This window comes from Argiope bruennichi, chromosome 8 (assembly GCF_947563725.1).
Source record: "Argiope bruennichi chromosome 8, qqArgBrue1.1, whole genome shotgun sequence".
Classification (NCBI taxonomy): Eukaryota; Metazoa; Arthropoda; class Arachnida; order Araneae; family Araneidae; genus Argiope; species Argiope bruennichi.
In genome coordinates this window covers 112,199,578-112,221,312 of record NC_079158.1, presented here as the reverse complement: position 1 = coordinate 112,221,312, position 21,735 = coordinate 112,199,578, and the positions used below count along the sequence as shown (strand labels likewise).

At 32.3% G+C, this 21,735-nt stretch overlaps 1 protein-coding gene across 2 annotated transcripts; it reads left to right on the top strand.

Moving 5' to 3' along the window:
• The first annotated feature begins 218 nt into the window (after positions 1-218).
• LOC129981813 (uncharacterized) lies at positions 219-20,534 on the top strand. 2 transcript variants are annotated; one of them, XM_056092838.1, is made up of 16 exons: positions 219-396; positions 3,856-3,956; positions 4,743-5,028; positions 5,506-5,775; positions 6,739-7,047; positions 8,867-9,118; positions 9,735-10,356; positions 11,141-11,304; positions 12,101-12,279; positions 17,562-17,710; positions 17,798-17,943; positions 18,068-18,161; positions 18,564-18,711; positions 18,836-19,043; positions 19,185-19,318; positions 20,084-20,534. In XM_056092838.1, the coding sequence occupies exons 1-16, from the start codon at positions 327-329 to the stop codon at positions 20,270-20,272; spliced, it is 3,321 nt and encodes a 1,106-aa protein (XP_055948813.1). In that variant the 5' UTR covers positions 219-326; the 3' UTR covers positions 20,273-20,534. The 2 variants fall into 2 exon arrangements, with proteins under 2 accessions (XP_055948813.1, XP_055948814.1); XM_056092839.1 differs by lacking the exon at positions 8,867-9,118.
• The last annotated feature ends 1,201 nt before the right edge of the window (positions 20,535-21,735 follow it).

The following is a 21,735-nucleotide window of genomic DNA, read 5'->3' as shown; positions in this document are numbered from 1 at the left end:
AGGTCGTTTAGTTCTAAGTTCATCACCAGCAAACTCATTTCCTCTGGACTGTGGCCACCCTTTCTGGAATTTATGAACTCTCAAACGGCGGCAGTCCACCTTCCGGGATGTCCATTCATCCTTTGGTCCGGATACGCTGACATTGGCTCGCCCCGATGACGTCACCCTGCTCATATTAGTGGCCCGGGCCACCGGTCAGCCGTCACTTGATCGCCGGGACTCCTCTCAAATCGTTTACCTGTCGCTTGCTCCTGCAGTTGTGGTCTCAGTTACAGCAAGGAATGCTAGGCAGGTGCTGCAATTGGATCCATTTTTAGCTGACAAACATGAAACTGTACTCAGTTACCATGATACCCTTGGTTTCTTTCCTGGCCGCTCTGCGCTTGCTCACCGACGGTAAGTGGCACCACTTCACTTCAGTTTACACTTTAGGAATGTGGCAGAACTCTAGCGCACAAAGGATTACAACGAAAGATTACTACAAGTTCTCGCAAAATGTTCGCTTAGAAAAGTGGATTACCCCCTAAAAAACTTATCATTTCTATTCCTTTTGACGTTTAGAATAATGTTATGACTATCAAAATGAATGTAAGTCTAGTAGTAGATAGATAACGAACGATATTTTTACGATATTGATCATTTACTTGCGCAATATCGCTATAATGTTGTTGACTATCTTGTGTCACTTGGAAAATCGGCAAATTTTAATGAAGGACTCGCAAAACTTTTCAGAGTGGCAGTTCATAAGGACATGGTGCTAATGTTCGAAATACAATTAGAATTTCATAAAACTGAAATCCTCTGCATATATTGAAAAATGTGAGGCATTTATTGTCCAATAAGGAACTAATAAGTAGCTTTTTATTATTTGACTATAGTTCATTTTAAAAATAGAAGTTTAATTGGGTGAATAATTGAAAATCTTCAATCGAAAATTTATGTTTTTGCTTATGATTTTTACGAAAATTTTCGCAATAAATTTTAAACATAAAGAAGTGCTGATGTTTCACCTGACTTATCGTCTTTGATAAATAATTTTTAAAACCTCTGAAAAAGATAAATTTCCCCAAGTTTCTTATATTTAAATGCCCAAAAGTAGTTTTCGCTGCATTAGTAGATTTTGAACTTCTGACAAGAAATATTCTCAACTGCTGTATCATTGTGCTGCTGTTGCAGTTCAATAAAAATTAAAATTAAATTCGTATAATTTTCAAATTGTAGAATTTCTGAATAATTCTTTTAGGAACTAATTGTTTATCTTCAAAATTCATAACAGCATTCATTCAAATTGCGCATTTCTCAATCTTGACTCGTTTATAATATTGCTAACATATATTCATTGTAAAATTCGTAACTGACAGAGCAAGGTGTATTGCATCGTAGGCTATCAGGAATTCAACAATTTTCTCGTATGATAAATACTAATTCACAAAGTAATTTTTATCAATATCTGATAAGCAGCGTTTAAATTGATAAACTGTATTATTTGTATTTTTTAGTGACACTCAAATTTATTAATAATATTCAGAAGATAAACAAAGCAAAGCAATAGTAAACACGAGTTTCCAGATTTAGTAACTGTAATGCTCTTAAAGACGTTGAGATGAAATATTTTCTTTTAAATTTATTTAAAAGAAAATATTTTTATTTAATTAATTCTTTAATATTTATTTATTTATTTATTATTTCATATATGGATTAATATTTTATTTATTATATTTTTGTATAAATTTATAATTTCATACAAGATATTAAATAAATGATATAAATATGATTTTAGGGGTTAACTATACGTCGAATTTAAATTTAATATTAGCTTCTTGAAAGAATTCAATAATAAGAATACATATGTATACATATGTTCAATAATAAGAATACATATGTATGGACATTAAAATATATTACTTTTTATTTCTTCAATTATATTTTTTATTTGCGTTCTATCTAATTTACATGCAAGCCGGGCTTTTTTTACACGCACTGAAATTATAAATTAAATTTATTAAGTTATTTAAGGCAAGTCTCAAAAATAAAAATCATATTTCACACTAGACCATTTGTTAAGAAATTTTATTTTTAAATGTCTATATAATTTTATATTTTAAATTAAGCGATAGTTTAAAATATTTTTTCAGTGATTATTTTCATAATTAATAAATTTCTTACAGGAAATCGTAAATTAAAAATGAACTGATTACTGAAAACTTTGTAGAAAAAAATTTCAAACAAATATTTATGGCTGTTCATGTTTATCTATAATATCTATTAAAACGTAGAGTTTTCGAAAGTTCTTTCTAGAGTTCACATCTGAAAATATAGCCACTTTTTTTTTCATTCGGAAATACATACTAAGAAATAATACTTCAAACTTATGATATGAATAATTTTAAATACTTGCACCTGGAATTTTTTTAATGAAGTGTGATGAAAAAAAAATTAATTTCCCGGAAACAGGAAGTATAAACAGCGCATTAAATATTCCAATGACAAACTACTACAAAAAAATGACTGGAGAGGAAATTCATTTCACCGGATCTGCATTTTTACTTGCTCAATGGAAGAGATCTCGCTCAATCTGAAAAAAATTCAATTAAAACGAGAAACAAGAAGAGATCCACTTTTAACTCCTTTAAACTTTAAAAATAAATCATACTCATATTTTTAGTCTCGTTCTCTATGTCGTTTATATGTTTGTATCTTAACTCATGGAGCCTTAATTGATAACCTCAAGTTTATCAATTAATTAACCTTGATACCTCAAGGTTATGCCTAGTAACATAATGCCTAATTTCATTACCTTAATTCATGGTGATGCCTTTAATTCCACATAGTCTAGCTTATCAAACCATGCCTCAAGCCAAAATATAATGTAAAAGAAAAGTGTACTATCTTTAGTTGGTTAAAGTGACCTTAGAGTAATTAGGTAGCAGACTGATTTGCTTTCAGTATATTGGGATAGATAATATGTTCCAGGGGATTTCTGTAGAAAATGGCCCACAATAGAATCATTAACTGTAAAAAGCGAATGAATCCCAAAATGAAAATTTTACATGGGCAATAAAAAAAAGAAATATTTACTATCGTCTTTGATGAAACAAAATCTAGTTTAGTTTTTCTGAAAGCATGATATTGTTCTAATGCGTATTTCATGTACATATTTGATTTAAAAATGAATGTAACCATCCACCTTTTAAAACATTTCATTTCTTGGATGCTTGCAATTAAACTATTTATTTATGTTTCACTTGAAAAAAAAAACCCAGGAAAACCTGTAGAAACCAGTCTGACGCAGCGAGAAATCCTTGATAAAGGCATCGGCTTATCAATTATCAAGGAAGGAGTTTAAATGCACAACTTCAAGGCAGAACGCTCGACCTTCTTCTTTTTATACATGTTCCTTAATAGTGTTATGCCCTGATCAACAAAATTAATAATGAGCCTGCAACTTTCTCCTCCTAGCCAGCGCCCAAGTTAGCAATTTCTTGATAAGGACATCCGTCGGCCTATCAATTTATGGCGGAACGCTAAAATCACATCCAAAAAAAATAACCCCAAATCTTCTTCCTCCTATAATGTTCCAACAATACAGAGAAGATTAGCGTGGCCCCTGCGCAAGGATCCTAGAATGTTCCTCAATCGTGCCTAAGTTAATGGTGGGTCTGTGATTCCTTCCGTCAAATAAATCAAAGCTTGTCTTTTATTATTTTAATCTGAAAGAAAACAATCAGTTTGAGAAAGTTACTTTTTTTTCTTTCACAAATTTTGAAGAAGCTGCAAATGATGGTCGCTAATATTCAGAAGCACATTGTTTTAGGATCTGCTGCCAATTAAGAATGCCTTTCTTTTGTCTTTTAGCTCAATCCTGCAATAATGGCTTAGGTAAATACGCCTTTGAACTCGTCATGAACTACCGAATGGGCGGAAACAACGGATTCGGAGTGTCAAAAGGCGAAGTGGTAAGTTATTGGACCATTAAATGATCTGTACATGGGCGATTTTTATGATGCATATGTGCTATTTTATCAATATATTTCTTTATACGCATCGAATTCAAAAAATATCATTTTAGTACTCATCAAATGAATAAATTCTGTCCTCTTATTATTTTAAAAATTGGTTTTATTCCACATAAAACAGAAATAAAAATGACATTTACATTTATTGAATTAATAAATTAGTTAATAATTAACAGTGAATTCAATCCAACATTTATCTAATACACTATAGATCCTTTCCAGTCTTGAGAATTCAGTATTCGGTTGATTTTCTAGAGTTAAATGAGCGAAGATAAGTTTTAAGCTTAAAAAAAAGATTAATAAGCAACGATCCCATCTAGAACAACATACCGAAACAGTAGGATACTCAGATTATGCAACTAATAAGAATCCCATTCAGCCTCAGACGGCTTACCAAAACTTTTGAATATAACTAACGCAAATTTAAATTCTTATCAAATCAGTATTGTAATAGTATTATATTTATTACCAAAACAATGCTATAAAATATTTTTTGCCTGAAAATTAAAAAAATATGGATCAAATCTAAATACTAAAGGAAAAAACTCAAATCTATATGCGTAATTTCCATGAAAAAAATTAAATTTGAGAATAATTGAATTGTGTCAGCGAAAAAAGTCTATGAGTAATTGGAAAGTCACAATTCAAACGTGCATTCTTGACTTTATAAACAAATGCTTCGCCATCAATCAACAAGATCAACAAGACATCTCCCTATTTCAACAGGTCACACTGGTCGACAATCCCCTGAGAGTTCTCCAGACCTGCAAACAGCGATGCGAAGACGACCCTAAATGCCTTTCTTTTGACTTCACGCCCGGACAAAGAATCGAAAACAATGCAGGACATCCAGCTGCTGCCAACGGCCAAATGGGCAACAACCAACAACACGTGGAACCTGAGTACAAGGAATCCATCTGCCATATGTACCACGACAGGGCCTCTCCAGATGGCGGAGATGTTTTGGTCAGACAGCTCAATACTTTCCACTTCAACAAAGTTTGCTTCTCATGTAAGTCGGAAAGATTCCCTTTATGACGAGACATTAAACAATGATTATAAATAACTACATATATCAGCTTTCAAGTCAATGATATTGTATTAACTAATTATCAGTTAGCTCGTGTGAAGTAAAGTCTTGTTAAAGACGGCAATAATTTTACCTCCCTGAAATGGGAGATGAAAGCAAACAAAACTTCAAACTTATAGTTAGTAAAATTATTTTGATGACATTTTCAAAGAAACGGTAAATTTTTATTGGTAAATATACTTCCAAATGTTGAACAGTATTTACCAAAGAATATGAAAATTTTGGAATCCCAGTAACATTCCATCCTATTCCATTTCCGGCTACATTCATGGTTAAAGAAATCCTCAACATGTAGCTTAGTTATAAATTTAATTTTAAAAGAAAAAAATGTATTATTAATAAAATAAATACTTCCTGCTTAAATACTACTGTCCTAACTTTAGATGCCTTTTTATACAGCTTCCAGACTCAATAGCGAATGTCCGAACCGCCTCTACGTGATCAAAAGAACCCCAGGACACTGCTTCGAAAGCCATACTGATCAAGAAGTTTTTGCCACCAACCGCACCGAATGCGAAGAAAAATGCATCAATGACCCCGAATGTCTATCTGCCTGCTTCGACAGAGGTGGCCAGAAATGTCGTCTCAGCAGAAACACGAAAGCAATGAACCCTAATGGCTTTATTAGTGACTCCAACAGCGATTATGTCGAAAATATGTGCCTTTCAGGTAATATGGACTTTTTGCTAATAATTATCAAGGATAACTTGTATTTAAAACCGATTTTTTTTCCTAAAATATTTTAAGCAAAAGTCAAAATAGATTAAGACAGATATTTCTTTGAAATATTTAGTATGTTTTTAATTTCTTTTGGTTATTATTAATTTTGTTTGGGAAAGTATGTCGTTTATTAAATGTACAGCATAGCTTTTAATTGTTAATACTTGACGATTTTGTTAGGAACATTAATTCTGGACAATTTACTTCTTATCTATTATCAGATCATTGGTGATTTTGGTGTTCAAAATTCAGAATGCTACAAATGAAAATTATGAGCATGGATCTGAAGTTAAAATATTTCATAAGGTCGCTAAATAATAAAACTTCTTAAAACTTGAAGTAGTCATCTTCAATTTATCGATAAGTTTCGAATACTTCTCTATAAATAGTTAAAAAATTTATAATATTGACACGATAAACAAGTTTAATGGGAGAGTTTTTGTAAAATGAAGTTGTTTTCTTTAAAGATATAGCTCTCTTCTATATTTCTTGGATCAACTGAATTCCTTATAAAAAAAGTTCCATAAGTATCAATCAATATACGATATTTCGCTTTAATCTTACCAAAGTGTCTTGAAAATTTTGGGTTGATATTACTAATGTCCACAAAACAATTTTTCCAGAAATATCTTAATTCAGTAAAACTTTTAAATTTACCATTTTCTTATTAAATCTAATGAATTTATCATTTACATTTACAAATAATTTTATTTTTGCACCAAACATCTTAAACACGCATTAAAAGCATATCTGTACAATGCAGTCTTTATACGGATAACGATAAAGGGAAATTGCAAATCGCCTCGGACACGAAGCAATGAGCGTACAATTCATTTTCCAACATCGACAAATAATACATTCGTAAATTTCTTCAAACCGTAGTACTCAAAAGCATAATTATTATTTTTGCAGAATCTCAAGCTTGTCCCAACCGAGCCCACATCATGGAATCAGGTAAAAGACCCAATGGCGCCATGGAATTGGAAACCATTTACACCCAGCACTTCCAGAGCTGTTCAGACATATGCGCCCAGAGCCTAGAGACCAGAGGATACCTCTGTACTGCCTTCTACCATGAGGAAGACTCTTGGCTTTGTACAACTTACATGTACTACCCAGATGCTTCAGATGCCAACGATATGTCCGCCACACACGAAACTGTCACCTTAATACCAAGCCAAGGAGATTTCTACAGAATACTGTGCGGAAATGCCGATCGAGGTAAGTAAAATTTGGAATTTTCCAAGTTGAGTAACACAGATATGTTTAAAATACAAATAACTTTCTTTAGATGATGAGGATGGTCATTTTTTCAAGTTAAGTAAACAATTTAATTTGATGCAATTCAGTAAATGAATCTATAAAAGAAATACATTTGAACAAACAAGCACTTTTTACAGTTGGAGATATGCACATTAAGATCATTCATAGATTCTTTCATCGCATAATACACAGATTCAAATTCAATTTTCTTGCATATGATTGTATCATACTTCTTTCAATAGGGTTGAAACATACTTTATATACATAACATTTCTTACAATAAATATCAATATCGTTAAACTTTCTATGATAAAGAAATTAAAAATATATAAAGTATATTTATTTGTGAGTAGCACTAATTTGTATGTGACAAGCACCATTTCTTTAAGAACCGTTTATGATATTGTATGTCCTATTAATATATTTGCTAGATTTTCTTAGTAAATATTAATGTAATCACGTCAGTAGATTAGTTTCATGTTAGATGTTTATTTCAAAATATCTAGAGAAAAACATATATTTCCACTACTCGACCTTCATCAGTAAAAGGCAGGCGTCTGTTACCAAGCAAAATTTACTAAGAATTCCATCTATACTTAAATCGCTTTAATGTTTATTTTCTTTTAATAAATTGACGCAAAATTTTAATCACTTCAGTAAGAAAAAGAACTCTCCAAATTGAAATAAATTGGATTTATAATAATGAAATACATTTTTGGAACAATAATTTTAGTTATTGTAGCCATCTTATTTGGATTATGATTAAAATAAAATGTAATTTGCACTCCTTAAAATACGCATTCAATAAAAAAAAAACTTTGAATTAAAAACATACAAAATGAGTACGTTTCAAAATCGTTAGTTAATATTTGGTATTCTAACTATTGATTTAACTAGTTCAGGCTACAGAACAGTTTATTAATCCAACAATATGAATGTTGCGTTGTTAGAATAAGGAATACGATATACTGAAAAGCTCTTTTGCAAAATTTAATGTTGAGATACATTTGAAATCTTCCGTATTTTCTTCTGCTTCTCATTACTTTAAAAATATAATTGAAAGAAAGAATAAAATTGGCAATGTTATTAACATTATTTAATTCAAATGTCATTTTTGAACATTCGAATATAACAATCAGTTGTTCTTTCAATTAATTATTCAATATCAAAAATTCCTGTAAATATAAACTGGAAAGCATTATCAACATTGCTATAAGTAAGAATAATGCCAATTATGCAAAAAATCATGAGTTTTTCAAAGTAAAAACTTTAACATTAATTATGTCAACAAATTAAAGCATCGCCCATCCCTTTTAAAAATATTTTATAGTTATCAAGATTTCTATTTAGAAATTGAAAAAGAAGCAAATATTCAAAAAAGCTTTATTTTATTTAATATTTCTATAAATAATAGATTATATGTTAATTAATCCATATGCCTATAGACTATCATACAATGAGCTATGTGTAAGTTTATTACAAGCTACAAATAATTTACTTCATAATTTATTTTTAATGACGTTTTGAAATTCTCGTGAACTTCTGCAATATGACGTATTCAACTAAGTAGCTATTGCCAGAAAACATTTTGAAATTTAAAAAAAATCTTTTAATTAATATTGTAAATATATTAAGCCTATTCATGAGGAAATCGATCTGTAAAATCGACCAAAACTCCATGGATTAATAAATTAAATAGCATCCATATTAAAAAGTTTGTGCGCCATTGCCATTATAAACCTAGTGCCAACCGACAATTCTCTACTTTTTCCACCAGACGCCTACATCAACAACGCCACTGTCGAATGCTTCCGCAGGAAACGATTGGATGTCGCCCACCAAGTTGAAGTGAAAGTATATTCATTCCAAGAATGCCTTGATGAATGCATGAGGCGTTATAACCGTGACTGCCAGTCTGTTGAATACAGTTCGCGATTTCAGTCTTGCAGATTTAGCAGCCAGTCTAGCGGATCGAACAAGCCCAACTTGGTAGATGATGAGTCTTACGACTATTACGAATTCAAATGGAGTAAGTATCAAATAAAAGCAAAAAAAAAGAACAATTAGAGTCGGTGGTGGCATCACGTTTTTATCTGTTCAGGCTGTAGGACAAGTAAGAACATTCTTCACCTTAGGCCTAAAGAGTGGCAAACTCAAAATGGCACAGACTGATCTGGCAACAACGAATCCTTCATATTTTATTTCCTTGGCTTGAACAGATAAATAGGATCAAGGGCATTTTGGTGATTTTCTCTGCTTTTATAAACTGCATGAATATTTTTGGGTGATGGTTCAAACACACAATCATTTAAAGTTTTTGGTTTCACATTTGCAACAAAACTGACAGGTTAAAATAACCCATATTCATTAAAATGGCATGGTGAAGGTATAAGCTTGCAATCATATCTGGTGAAGGTCGGGTGTTTAAAAAAATATTGCTATCATTATCATCAAAATCCATTTGAAATATGTTTGCTCCTAAAATAATAATTACTAATCCTAGATTTGCTTCTATTATGCATTGTGTGCACTTTTCATATCTTTAAATGCAAATAGAAATTTAATATTTTTATAGAAAAATTCCTCCAAATAATTAAATTTTAAAACTAAATTAATTTGTTTGTCTGAATGTTTTTGTTCTTTAGTCAGAGGAAGTGGAAACCGCGGGCACAGTTTCATCCATAGACCTGGTTACGGATCCCCAGCAGGTGGTTCCAGCGGATATGGACCTTCAAGATGGGGACTCGGTGGTCCAGTTGTTCCACCAAGCGGCGGAAGCACTTCTATTTCTCAGTCATGGCCTTCTGGTCCATGGAGTGGTCAAGGTTGGGGACAAAATAGCCCTCATGGATCTGTCAACTATCCTGCGTATCCACCTGCTCTTCCACCAGCTCAACCCTGGGGTTCAGGCAATGCTCATAGTTGGAGTCAAGCTGGAGGTTATCCACCTGTCGCTCCACCCCAAAATCCTCACTCAGCTCCCGGGGGATTTCCAGGAGGTTATCCAGGTTATCCGCAATCTAACCCTTTCAACGGCAATGGAATCTTCCCACCAGCAGGAATGCCCCAGCAACCCTTTCCCAACAATAATTACGAACTGTGCAAACCAGGATCCTTGTTTAATGGCGGTGTGTTCCGAAGAGTTGGATATGGAACTAGATTGAGAAGCTTCTATGTCAGGCGAGTGGTCAGAACAGAACGGGAAGAAGACTGTGAAAAGGCTTGCTTAGAGGAAAGAGAATTCATCTGCTTGTCATTCAATTACAGGTAAGGCTTTAAATAAGTTAAGCGGTTAAACAGGTATCTTGACTTAAGTAAAACACCGATAAACTATAAGGGAGGAGTCCTTATGATTTAATCTTCCATTTGATGAAAAGAACATGATTCATATAGTAATGAAATTTCGAACAATGTAGAAATACTTAAACAGGGAAATATTATGACTTAATTATGTACGATTCTATCATTCATAGAGATTTACAATAAAATATATCAAATTGTAAGCGGGATGAAAAATTAATACTTTGGTACCAGATTGTGGTAGCCTCGATATTTTAAATCATAAAATGTGATGAAATTTCATATTTGGTCCATTCATTTACGTCATTCTTTATTTATTGTGTTTATAGTAGCTAAGTCCTATAAAAGCGTGGTTTTGCAAAGAATATATCATGATTCTTTAGCAATGGGTTCAGATTTTGTAGTGTTAATACTAAATTCAGGTCTCAGCTGCAGTTATAGTCGAAATATACATTACAATATTTTAATAACAGTTCACCTAAAAGAGAAAGATAGAGCCTAATAATGTTATATATCATTTTGATTTAAATGAAAAAATGCATATATGATTGAAACTAATATGAACAAAAATGAATAAATAGGATTTAATTGCCAATTCTTCGAGAAAAGATCTTTATGACCATATGAGGAAAAAAAATTAATATGATTCATCAATTAAGTGAATTTAACTGCTAAAACCTCTCACATGTCATCACTGAATTCGCTCCAATCAAGTGAATCTCTCAGGAAATGAATTTCTGCTTCATTACAGAAATGTGATCCCCGATAATTGCGAGCTCAGTGACCAAGACACCAGACACCTGCAATTGAACAATCCCGGTCACTTTGAGCAAGATTCTCAGTTCGATTTCTATGAAAGAGACGCACAAGCTGCCAATGGAATTCCCGGCGCCAGCGCACCCAACTGTATTGATGGTAAGTTCGAAAGAAAATCAAAACTATTTCGATCGATAAACATTATTATCTATTCTTAAGAATAGTTATAATGAAAAGATTTGAAAAAACAAAAAATTGTTGCTTTTAGAAACACTAATATCTAAATTACGAGAATTTTTATAAATTAGAAGCCCAAATAAACAATTTAACCAACATTCAGAAGAAATTCGTCTTAATGAAATGCTTTCTCCAGAGGGAAAAAAGGCAGAAAGAGAATGGAACTGTCCATTTAAGATAACAATATTTTTATTGTTCCTCTTACCATTCTAAAAGGACTGATTTTTCAAAGTATCCTCATTACAAATGTGGATCATTTATAAATATTATTAAAAACAATTAGAAATTATCTTTAATATTTTCCTATTCTTTTTCAATAACTCTTTATTATTATCGATTTTTCAAAACTCAGCAAAGAAAGTTTTCATCTGAATTAAACATGTTTAGTATGGCAGCAATTAATATTAATCTTCAAAAAAATTTTTTATCTCATTCAAATTATTTAAAAGCACCATAAAATCTTGCAAATTTATTTATTTAATGTCGTAAATGTTTTAAACAATTTGAATTTATTCAACCGAAATTCAGCTTAAGGTTGCCAGGCAAAGATAGTTTTCTAAACCTGATATATAAAATTAGAAACAAAGTACTGGAACTAGAAAATAATTTAAATATCTGAGCAAATAAGATAGAATAACTCACTGCACTTCAAAAGAAGTTAAGTATTTCTATAAAACACAAAGAACTTTCATCACAAAGTGAGCTTTGAATTTTCTAGTGAGCCAGTCTTGCAGTCCCGATGGTATTGAATTCACGATGAAGACCCCAGAAGGCTTCTACGGACGAATCTACACATACGGTTTCTACGATTCGTGCTTCTACGATGGAAATGGCGGTACCACCAGTGTGCTCAGAATCTCGAGGGCCAATGGATTTCCCCGATGTGGAACACAACAGGTATAAATATTTGTACAATTTTACAGCCTTGCGATTGGCTACTCATGTAATGAGATCGATGTAAATATCAGGATTGAGCTGCCAAAATTGGGCCTTAAGTAAAATTTTTAAATATATTCTATTGAAAGTTGGAAAGCCAGATGGAGACCAGACGAACTTTTCTATTCATACTTCATATTAATATTTACTCGGCTTCTCTCATCTTAAAATTCAATCACTTCGACATTGCGGACATGGGTCCTTTGCAACTTATCTCCAAGGGTTCGAATTATATTTTCATGATTGTTGTGGCTGTAGAAGCAAAGGTGATCCAGACGAATACTGTATACCCTATAGCAATAATCTTTCTTTTTACTTAATGTCAAAATAGCGCTCAAAATAAAAAAAACCATAGCAAGAATAGAGAAAATTATGCAACATCTATGAGAACGAAGGTATGATATGATCTTTCACTAAATATGACTTTGAATGCCTTCATTAGACTCAAAAACATTCATGATAGACTTTTTCAATAAGCATCATATATTAGCCCCCCTTTCTTATTTTCTTTGTCACTAATATCCTATATTATTTTTTGAGCTAAGAGGTGTTATTGAGCCACAAGCATTAATAAGTCAACGTCCGCTTTGTATTTCATATAACTTTACAATATTTTAAATCCTTATATATTTGGAATCATCTTTCTCTCTTTATTTGACGCAGCTCGTTCTTCTTTGGATTATCTATTTTTTCTATAACTTTTACTATAATCCATCTACCTATCTTTTATTATAATCCGTAATATAATTTTTGGATAACGGCCGGGATATAACCGTAACTTAATGATAGGTTCATTCATCTCCTGTAATGATCCTACATCAAACATGTGATTGAATGCTTAAATGATTCGACTGCGTTATTTTAAGTTTCTTACTAAACTAAGTATGGTAAGTTGAGGAATTATGAATCAGTTGCGAGCATTGATAAGAATAAATAAAAGTCCTATTTTGTGAGAATTTAGTTATGTCATCTTTTCAGTTACGAATTTAGTATTTTAAATCCTATCCTCACATTTTTCGAATTAGTTTCACGATGCGCTTAACAGTTGAAAAAACCTTCGCAAGAATAATATATATAAAGCTATCGAAAGTGAAAAAAATCTTTCTTCCTTTTAAAAGCGAATTATTTATTTACTTTTTTTATAGCTCAAGCATTTGCCAGGATGTGAGTCATCCTAAATCATTTGAAAGTTCGCTCTACAATCTACAAATCGATTATGGATTATTTGATATAAAGAATCTTCGGGATGGAATGTACTAAAAAATTTCATTTGGATTATTTTAAGCAGATTTAAAAGTAAAAGTTAATATTCTCTTTCATAACTGTTCCTATACAGCAGGTGGTACTCTTTTTGTAACCTCTCTTATGCTTAAATGGGATTTGGCCTTGAAATGAATGGAAACAAACCCAGGAAATAACTTACGAATCTTTTACAAAGTTTCCATCCAAATCGCCTCACAAATGGAAGAAAACAAACCGCGTATTATTCTGCAGCATAATCCGGATTAGAGATTCGCACAAAAGTGCACAATCGGCATCGGATAATTGATGGAAGGTTTCGAATATCATATTCAGAAATTCGCCACACTGACGCTGCCAGTTACGAATGCGGAAAAAAGAGTCCCAAGGGCAGGATCAAAACAAAAACAGAATCTGAAAACTGAAAGTTTCCGCATTTCCTCGCGGAAGCTGGAGCTAACGAGTTCCATTGATGAAGGCATGAGCAATTAGATGACAGAGGGTTAAATATCGGAAGGCTGGACCCGCTCATCTGTGACAAGGTCAGAAACCGCGGCAGTGCCTTTGTTTGTTTCATTAGAATTTTGCTTACCATTGCTGTTCGATTTGTCATCATGGCAGGTGTCTCCCACGAGTTCATGAACACCTCTAATGCCAGGAAATTGGCATTAGAACATCGATATCTGGATGAAGTAATTTGAGATTTTAAACTTTCACAAAGGATGGATATTTTTTCGTCAAAGTCTACAACTGTAACCAGTTTTAAAGCGGGCGAGTAAAAATTATCTACTAGGTTTCGCCAAATTTTAACAATTCTCAAAGTGTATTTGATTCTCGGAGTAGCTTGCTTTTATCCCCACACTATATTGCTTGAAAATCAGCGTGTAATTATAAATCCTCATATTTCTCACATATAGTATGCTTTAATACCTCGGCAGTTAAAGTATAAAGTTTACGAATAAATTTGTACAAATTGTAAAAGTCGTTTTAAAACCTCATAAAAGGATTCGCTGAGACTGTAATTTTACTACTGAATATTTAAAAAAAATATTCTTAAGAAATCTTCTTAAAAACAAATGTCAATGCTTTTTGTTTATAGTAGTTTTTTTAAAGATTTATTTATTTAGTAATTTTTATTAGCGAATGAGTACATTCAGTCGAAAAATATAAAATTTAACTGATTCTGTATATCAATGTAACAATATCGCTTATATTCTATAATCACAGTTCATTCTTTTTGATAATATCTGAAGTGTGCAGTAAGTATGGGCAGCAATGTCAAATTCGTTAAAAATAATAATAATTTCTAAATTGTTTATGTTAAAATCTATCTGTCTAACAGTCAAATAAATATGACTTGAATCTTTACTAAGGCGAAAAATTCAGAAAAAGAGAACAAAGAAAAGTGCCTAAAAATGTTTCCTTCACTTAATGAAACTTTAAAATTCGACATGTAAGAACTTTTCAAAATATGCGTCGACATCTTTGTTCTGAATACTGTTGCCAGTGATTTTTAAAAAAAAGCAGTGTAGATTTAATTTTATTCTAATTATATTAACCTAAGAATTTAAGTCTTCCGGATGTTTCAACGATCAAAACGCTTTCCACTTCACAAAGATCACCTTTTGTCAAATAATTTAAGGCATTCGATGCCACGATTCAAGCCTGGGCCTTCATTCGGGCATCTATCTAGTTAGATGACCCTTTCTTTGCTATCTCTTAACTATAATAGAGAAGGGATCATCTAATAAAACAAATGATTTGGTACAATTACATTTTATCTGTAACGCACAGGCGCGTAATGCGGCAGTCAGTGTGTTAACTTATTTAATCACTTGTCGTTTGTATGTACTTATCGAAGTATGAAAACATCATAGTTAAATGGAGCTGATACTTTATGCTTTCTTAATTATATAAACAAATTTTAAGCAATTGCGCCATATCGGCTGGAATAATATTATTAACATATTTTAAACAATTGGCTTTTAGATAAGTAGCAAACAAAATTTTTTTACAGTCCATCGTCAAATTAAGCAATTTGAAAGTGTCTAGAAAAACTAATTAACCAACATTTCTCTCACAACATGCACAATAAAATATTTTTTTTAAAAAAACGCCCCAATGTGGCGTTTATCTATGTTAAGTTTCCGACATTTCAGATGTCGATCGCACATTGACACTCAAAAAAGGATGTCAACTCCTTTGCTCTGTGGTGAGTCCGCCCTTTTATGTGTCATTCGCTCAGAAGCTTTTGCATGCAAAGTGGCATCAATACTTTTGCAAAAGCATGGACTGCGCTTTGTTGATATGTAAAAGCAACGCCTCCACATCGAGGTCGGACAGCACAGACATAAAAAAACTTTCTTTTACTAGTTCGGCTTTTCACACCCAAGTGGCGGCATTATTATTATTAGACGAGTGCGTGAATTGCAGAGCCCCTGAACTCCTGACTCTTCGCTCTTTTGTGGCGAATTTCCGTTTGTATTACATTCTGGAGCGCCGGAAAGTTACAAGGTAAAGGGACAAGCTTTTCAATAACCGCCATTGTCCCAACAGCCTGAATGCATGCATGCGGTTTCCGTTTGCCATCCAGTTTTCGCTTTTTTGACTATCTCCGCCAAAATCCTAAAAAAAAAGCTTGTAAATTTTCAGATTTTTTTTTTATTTCCAGCTGTTAGCTTTTACTTCTAATGACAGCTAATTCAAGCGTGGTTTTTATGGATTTTAATGATGGTTTTCAGAAATGGATTCCAAAAATGGCCTTTGAATATTTAACAATCAAGCAATATTTCATGTATACAATAAATATTTCGATTGCGACAGTGATGTACTTAGCTCATAAAAATAATTTGCGACATAAAGAAAGCATTAATCAGATGAAATAAGAATACAGTCATGCGTACCATTGTTACACCTTCTTACATGTACTTAGCATGATGGCCTATAAGAAAAAATTAAGCCTTATAAAGCTGGAAATAAACAAAATTTACCTAATAAAAGACTTTGCAACAATTTTGATAATGGGGCATTTGATATATATTTGTTGGACTTATAATTCATTAATAAATTTCTTAAAGGCCATTTGATATTTAAGATTGATTGATTCTTAATAAGGAAGATAATTCAAAGAATTGATAAATAAAAGCATTGTTGCTTTTTATTAAATCAGTAATTGATTGAATGGTAATGCATCATTAGGAAATTGCTGAAAATGTATTTAGCACATTGAATTGAAGTATATACAGCCGTTGATGATTTCAATTAGACTAAAAGTCTTAGATTTTAAATTTTATTTTCTTTTCATGGCTCTAAAGCAACTTTCGAACTTCAACTGATTTTGTTAAAAAATTATCTTTAGTTACATTTATCCATTAAGCCTTATTAAGATCTCATTAACAATTAAGAAAAAATTATTTCAGTCTGATAAATTTTATTCATACCCTTTTTTCTCTAAAATAATATTTCATTTTGCTTATCTTGTTTATTCGAATTAATCATTTAATTAATCGATAAATATTAGATTATTAATTTAATAACATACATAAAACAACAAACAGTAATCACTTCAAGAAATTACTCTCATGTAAATTATGGGATATCAGCCTGCATTTAGTTCATTTAAAATGAATTCTTTATCAATATTATCATAAAAAGTGTTATTCAAAATTATCTGTAAAATTAGTACGAAGCTTCTTATAAAGCACAACTTTGAAAATGCATCCCTCATACCTTTATCAAAAATTCAGCATGCTGCCTAGTATATCTTATTTCATCTGAAAGCACTTAACCAACAGCAGGATAAAAGTATACTGATTTCAACTGAAAAAAATATTTTTCATTCAGTTTTAATAAAAAAAATTAATTTAAATTTAATCAAGCACAAATCCATACCAAAAATCTTCACAGTTTTAAAACTAAAAGTAAAAGAATTAATAATGATATAAATTCCAAGAACTTGACGCACTAAGATGCTGTACTTGATCTCAGTAATTGTATTATTTCAGTACGGAGACGTGATGACAAACATCGTGGTCGTCCAGTTCAATGACAACGTCCAAACATCAAGAGATAAGAAATATAACCTTACGTGCTATATGTCAGGCCCCGGTGAAACCGTAGTAACATCCAGCTACATGGACACCAGGACAGACGGGTAAGACCATATCTGACTCCATTTACCATTCCTCAATGTTTCTAAAAATCATCATAACTTTTCTGATGAACACTATTTCCTTTTCAGTCGTTACCCAACCCAAATCGAACATCTACCAGCCCAGAACATGCTCACATCAAACATCGTTCTACGAGTTCTGTATAGAGGCGCACCAACGAATACCATTGCGGTTGGAGATTTGCTCACTTTCAGACTTGAAGCCAGAGGACACTGTGAGTAAATGAAAAAAATATTCATTAATTAAAAATTAAAAGGATATTCAGAAGTAGCTAAATTTTTCATAGCAATATGGTGACCAACTGGTTGATATAATTTAAATATTGATTCCTCTTACAGATCACTATGAATACTTCAGTGACATATTCGCCACCAACGTCATAGCCAAGGATCCATACTCAGGAAGACAGGTTCACCTAATTGACAATAGAGGGTAAGTTTAGTTTTTCTGTCCTTGAAAAATAAACAAGAATACTGGATCAGAATTAAGAATTCTGTCAAAGGAATTCTTAGTTCCCATTCAAAAGAGTTCTTTATTCTGATTCATAACGAGTTCAAACGATTTTATTTTCCAAATGTACAGAATTATTCTTAACCATTTATAATTCTTTTCATTATTTTTGGTCCACTTAATGTATATAACTAATTAATTAAACTCAAAAAACATTCAGAAATTCCATGTTAATATTTCTGATTCTCTTTTTCTTAATATTTTCATAATAAATGAAGTTATCCACAAGATTAAGAGAGATAAAATTACGGCATTATTTTCCCTGATGAAACAAATCATTCTGCTACTAGTTTTTGAAAATGAATGACTTTTCTCTTCGCACAGCTGCCCAGTCGATCTATACGTCTTCCCAGAGCTGCAAAAGACACCAGATGGCGCTTTGCAAGCCGACTTCTATGCTTTCAAAATTCCCGATTCAAACCTTCTGGTATTCCAAGCCACCGTCAGGACTTGCAGGGGACCTTGCGAACCAGTAAGAATCCTTTGTTTTTGAAACGGCGGATTTTTTCTAAACAGTGAAATTATCTGGAAAATTATTATGCCCAAGAGAAATCGATTTCGTTAACTTTCTGACGTTCAAATAACATTTCTTATAGGTTATCTGCAGCGATAGAGGTCGACCAGGTTCCTTCCCATCTTGGGGCCGCAAGAAACGTTTTGCACCAAACGAAACAGCTGCCATTTTCGCAGACGACAACAGTAATGATATACCTGTTGGCAACGGAACAGATGAAGCTGAAGTGGTCCACGATTTACTCAAGGTCTACCTTTCCAGATCAGACATGCCCCCCGAAGCTGCAGCAGGTAAATAAGTGGATTCACTAAATGCACTATATTTGTTTGAACCATGAATTTGGTAGTACGTTTTCTCGAATCTTGTTGAAAATAAATGAGTTGCGACGAATCATCAAGTATGTTTTTACAATTAATCGAATTCTATTACAGTGACAAAGACCAGCACCGTGTGTGTCGCTCAAGCTGGATATTACACCTTGGTCATCTTATCCATCGTCCTTGTGTGTGCGATAGTTGTTGTAGCAGCTGCAGCCATGTACTTTTTCAAGAAATCCAAATTAGCAGTGAGTTGCCTTTTCCATTATAATAATTTTATCGAAATATTGCAAATAATAATATAATTAATAAATATGCGTCAATATTTTTCGAATTCTGAAAATCAAACATTAAAATTCATAAATCATTTTCCCTTGAATACGATCAATATTTGAAAATATATTCCTTTTTCCAATATCTTACATTCAGAAAGAGTTTGCTAAACTAACATTTCCTTTTGTAATTACAAAATAAAAAACTAGTCATATTTTCATGCAAATTGGTGTTTTAAACAGCCATCATATATATCATGAAATAGCTCTATTCCTGCATTGTCCTTTTTTCCCAAAGAAGTGTGCCGAGTATTTTTATATGATGTTAACCCAAAGGCCATTTAAAAATAAACAAATAATGATATTTTCCTCCAAGAGCGCCATCATATATATCGCGAAATGGCTCTATTCTTTGAATCTTCCATCGTTGTCATTTCCTCCAAAAGAGCTTCCATAGGCTTAGCATGTGACGAATATCTTTATATGATGTTGAACCCATAAGACTGTTTAAAATCTATTACTGTCGTTGCTGAAAACTAATGAAGCTTTGCTGATTGAAAGCCAAGACTTGCTCATCCCATTCTTAATTACAAATTCAAAATTTTACCAAGAACTAATGATAGTTCAGAACTAAATCAACTTTTGACACCGAATCTGCATGTCCAATCCATAATGCAAACATCAATATTATTCTTGATTAATTATTTCCATTTTTTACAAATATTTTTGTGATCAATATAGGCAAAAGCAGCCGGCATGAGTGGGCCTCCTCCCGGATTGACCAACCTCTACATCGGCCACCAGTACCCAGGACACAAGATCGATGACCCCAGTGAGCCTATCTACACAGACCCATCGCTCTTCGAAAGGTCTAGGAGTAATAGAAATGTGGCCAACGCAGGAAAGACCACCTGCAACGAGTTCAACTGAAAAAGCCCGCGATTAACCCTCCTCCAAACATAACTTTGTGTCAAGCTCTCTGCTAGGGAAACTATCCGCTCTCAAAAAAAGAAAAAATCAAAGACGCTCCCAGAAACTCTTCCAGGTACCGCAGTGCGGTCCTGTGCGTCTTTTTTAACGGGGACTTTAACGGTTACTAATGATCTCCTTGCCTCCACCATTGTACATAACAATGCATACCTGAAAATATGTCTGTGTGGTGTTAGATAACGTCTCAAATAAAGTTGTTGCTTGAAAACATTGTTGATTTCTTTTGGTCCAAAACATTGCTTACACTTTAAAAATCAGTCGTTGCAGTTATGTTGAAAATTTGTTGTTTGATTAATGCTTTAAAATACTTTTTAGAGGACATAAATACATGGAGATTTTTTTAAATATAGATAAATGAAGAAAAAATATTAAAAGGCATGACAGTAGTAAAAATTGTTTTCCATTTGTGACATACCCACGATAGCTGGGAAGATATTGAGCTCGCCCAACTGCAAGAATCTTAAGTGGATAATTATTTACCTTATCTTGAAAACTCTGAATAAAATTTACTTTTTTCTTCTCTGATAGTTGGTATATGTTTTGTTTAGATTTTTTTTAATTCGTCATCGATAAAAATATCATAATCGTTGACATTATTTTTTTATATATCCTTATTAATTGCATGTTCCAAATATGAATAATTATAATTAGAAGTTAGATACAGAATATAAGGATTAGGTACTTAAATACTGACTAGAAATACGTTTAATCAGAATGACTTCCAGATTAATAAAATAATTCAATTCATTGTCTAAATCGATGTCTAGCAACCATTCCCGGAACATCTAGAACAATCAGAATTCCCTTAATCAAGCACGTCTGCAACCACATCTAATCGTTTGACCAATATACCTTAAGAGATACATTTGTTAGTTAAACGGGTTTAGATCTAATTCTCTAATTGGAAATTCACTAACATTAATAAAATTTCCTGTTCGCCCATTACGTGCCACATAAAAGTTTACTATATTCAAAATAAATCTTTATGTTTGTAGTCATCATATCACCTAAGATTAACATTGAAATTTAATTATTAAAAGTTGCGTTAAAAATTCCATGTTTTTTCTAATATCTAAAGTTTTATAAGTTTGCATCGTACCATACTTCTTTCAAAAAAGTTTTAATATGAAATATTCTAATTTAAAATAATTTTTAATTCAAAATGTGTGAAATTCAAAGGAGTGTCATTTATTGAAGAAAAGAAAGTAGCGCTTCCATTAGCAGTTTGATTTCTGGTTTAATGCAGTTGTGGGTTTCACTTCTCAAAAACTTTCAGGGGCGTATTTGGATCCTTTTCCTTCATCGCTACGAATGGGATTTTTTTTCCCTTTAATATTTCTGGATTTTCAGTCTATCGTGAATGCAATGCTGAAAAGGCTTATTAAAAGTAAGAAAATGATTCG